Source organism: Pteropus vampyrus, unplaced genomic scaffold, assembly GCF_000151845.1.
Source record: "Pteropus vampyrus isolate Shadow unplaced genomic scaffold, Pvam_2.0 Scaffold99, whole genome shotgun sequence".
In the NCBI taxonomy this organism is placed as follows: domain Eukaryota; kingdom Metazoa; phylum Chordata; class Mammalia; order Chiroptera; family Pteropodidae; genus Pteropus; species Pteropus vampyrus.
The window spans coordinates 5,128,028-5,131,113 of NW_011888880.1; the positions used below are offsets into that span (position 1 = coordinate 5,128,028).

General features: G+C 47.0%; 1 protein-coding gene across 1 annotated transcript in view; it reads right to left on the minus strand.

The window, feature by feature from the left end:
• The window catches only part of SLCO5A1 (solute carrier organic anion transporter family member 5A1), a 116,428-nt gene that overhangs the window by 6,590 nt on the left and 106,752 nt on the right, over positions 1–3,086 (minus strand). The window contains exons 7-8 of the mRNA XM_023533292.1: positions 3,061–3,079; positions 1,218–1,459 (exon numbers count right to left, since the gene is read on the minus strand). Of these exons, the coding sequence (XP_023389060.1) occupies positions 1,218–1,459; positions 3,061–3,079 (261 nt within the window). The remainder of the gene's footprint in view (positions 1–1,217; positions 1,460–3,060; positions 3,080–3,086) is intronic.

The following is a 3,086-nucleotide window of genomic DNA, read 5'->3' on the forward strand; positions in this document are numbered from 1 at the left end:
CGATCTATATTTTCAGACGATGAAGCACCTTATCCTTTCCGCTCCATACCCAGAGGGTTCTAGGCAGAGGATGCAAACTTCCCAAAGCCCAGCGCCCTTGCCATCTATTCCCGACCCCTCTCTTTTCTCACAGCATTTGTCCAATGCCACACACATAGCTGCCACTCCGTAAGTGTCTCCTGACGGAGGAACGGCTTGAATAAGCCAGCGGGGCTTTCCTGTGCCGTCATCTTAACTGTCCAGGAACGAACTGGTGGGGAAACATTTGACTCAGCATCCCACAGAAGGGAGGCCCGAACGTGCGGACTAAGCAGGCCGGCAGCCCAAGGCCCTGCGAAGGATGATGTCTCAGCAGGTGCTTCCCGCCAGGGGCAGAGAGGAGCCAAGGAGGAGACAACGGTTAGAAGAAGGACTGACTCCCTTCCCTCCCTCCTTCCCGCGCTGCAGCCCCAGCCCCCTGAGCTGCTGTGGGTGCGCTCCCCTTGCTCCAGCACCCTGTCCCCTTCCTTCCTTCGCCCACCGCGGTCTGATATGAATGTGCTAGTTTCGACATTTTTAATAGGATTTTCATTAAGATAACTTCCAAATTCTCATATAAGCAAAAGAACACAAACGTGATCTATAATACAACAAAGAAAGCACCATGCGAACAACTGAAAAGTTACGTTTTGCAGTCTGCCCTTTCTTGTTCGACTCCAAAATTTTACATGATAGTAAAATTAATGAAATCAGCATTTTGAACTGAGGACCCAGCATGGATTGTCACTGATCCTGGAGGTATTAACTAGCTACAAGGTTGGAGATAATGTATTTTGCCGTATGCACAATGTAGCACCTTCACCGAAATGACTCTGGCCTCCTCTGGGGCCAGGTTCCTTGTAGCTAACACGGTGACAGTGACAGCTTTCGGCTCCTGAAGTTGAACCTTGTAGGGCAGAGGCTTCGGGAACCAAAGGCACCCAAAAGATGTTTCACTAAACAACAAGAATAAAACCCATCCGAACGAAGCTGAAGAGCATGCAGTGGTACGACCTTCCTTTCCCTCTCTGACACGGGAAGACTCACTTCTCCTGCGTCTGCCAGGCAAACATCTGAGTGCTCTCCTGCACAATCTAGCTTTGCTTTCCTCCCACACCCGTCCCTAGGCCTAAAATATGGATTCTGGCAATTCCGAGTGTATCACCCCCCATCCCCTTGAAATGAAACGCTCGTCTCACCTGAGTGTTACTATGATGGCTGATGGCTGGGCACATGCTGTGATGAAGGTGACTATGAAAAGAAAAATTAAGAATGGGATGAGGGTATTACAGGTCCGTTTGCACTTCCCAGACACAGCATAGCCATTCTCGTTGAGATAAGTTTTGACAATGACCACGTGGAGCTGGCTGCGCTGTCCCACTGTGGGTGGGGTGATGACTTGCCGGCTTTGGACACAGGTGCATTCCGTGTAATTCCTTATCTAAGTGATAGGTAATAAAGGTCAGTTGAATGCCAATCAAAAGCAAAATTCAGCACAGGAATATTAAGACAAAGTTAAGTTAAAATCCTCTCAAATAACTCTAGTATTTTACAACATGCAAACGATTGACTTGGAAGTATCTTCCTCATTGCTAAGCATCCGTCCAACTGGTACAAAGTGTCCAATACCAAAATCCACTGGTCAAAACTGTTTCAACCTAAACTTTTCTGAGAAGCTTCCAACACTCAGTTCTAGAGCGTTCCTCTTTCGTGTACTCATTTTCAGTCATAATTAAATGCTGCTTCAACTGCTGTCTAACTCTCGGGCTTTTCAAAAGAGGAACCGAGCCTTGTCTTTATCTGTGCTCAGCAGAGCACCCAGCATAACCCTGAACGCAGAGTGAGACCTAAAGTAAATTATCTGTTAAACAAATGCAGATCGTTCGCGATGCAACCGTGGTTCCTTCGGTGCCAAGAGCAGTGCACATGGCAGTGGCCATTTTGTTTGAAACCAGCTAATTTAAGGAACTGAAAAGGTGTTTCAGGGAAACAGCCCATTAAGCTTCCTGCCTATCATGTTGCTTTTCCTCACTGGACATCAGCTGAACTCACTGACACTGTGACTTCTCAGTCACTTAGAGAGGCCGTTGGAACAAATACAAAGATGGGGGCACTGTTCAGCTGTCGGGGCTCCGAGGGCTGCTGGCCTCTTTTTAAGAATGACGGCCGTGCACCAGAGGACTCTCGGTCATTTCTAGGGAAGGACTTAGCCCCGGAGAAGAACAGATCTTGTCGTCCCTTTCGACTTGGTCACACACTGGAGCGCACCCATTATATAACAGGGAGCGGGCAGCAGGAATTCTCAATTTATCACTCCAGTATGAAACTCAGAAGTCAAATATGACATTCCAGGACACATGCAGTCAACGGTGTAATCCCTGACCACCTGCACAGAACAAGGAAGTGCAGCTTGACCTTTCTGCAGCCTCCTACAACCTGTTTTTATGCAAAGAATGAAACCAGACTCAATAAGGAACTGAGTAGAATATGAAAAACTTCCCCCACAGTATTACAGCCTATTTATAATTCACGGGGAAGGGAATTCTCAAAATAGCCTATTCTTGAACTGAACTGACAGAAATATCTTTATTCTGAAAGCTAAAAAAAAAAATCTGAATTGATAATCTATGAATAATGTCACTGCTCATCTTCGCAGGCTCTCATGAGGGGAGGTACACTCCTATTGTCCTCTCTCGGCACCAAACGTGGTCATCTTGACCTTCAACTCTATCACAGGGGCCCTGTCAGAGTAACAGATGAGAGGCCCAGCACTCAAGCTTATCGAGTTTCACTGAGCTGGCACCAAATGCGAATGGCTGCACCCAAACACTCCCATCACCCCCAGGAAAAGATGAAGGTATCGCATAATTTTCTTTCCTCGGGGCTTTTGTCACAGGTTTCTTTCGTAGGTTATTTGAAGTTTCGTGAAAAGAGAGACTGAAGTCGTGTGTTTCTGAAGTCGTGTAAAGTCTGAATTCTAACACGTCCTTGTCACGGGATGTTGGATGAACAGCAATACAGGGACTTGTGAAACGTACTCACCCCAGTGCTGAGGTTACCACTGGTAA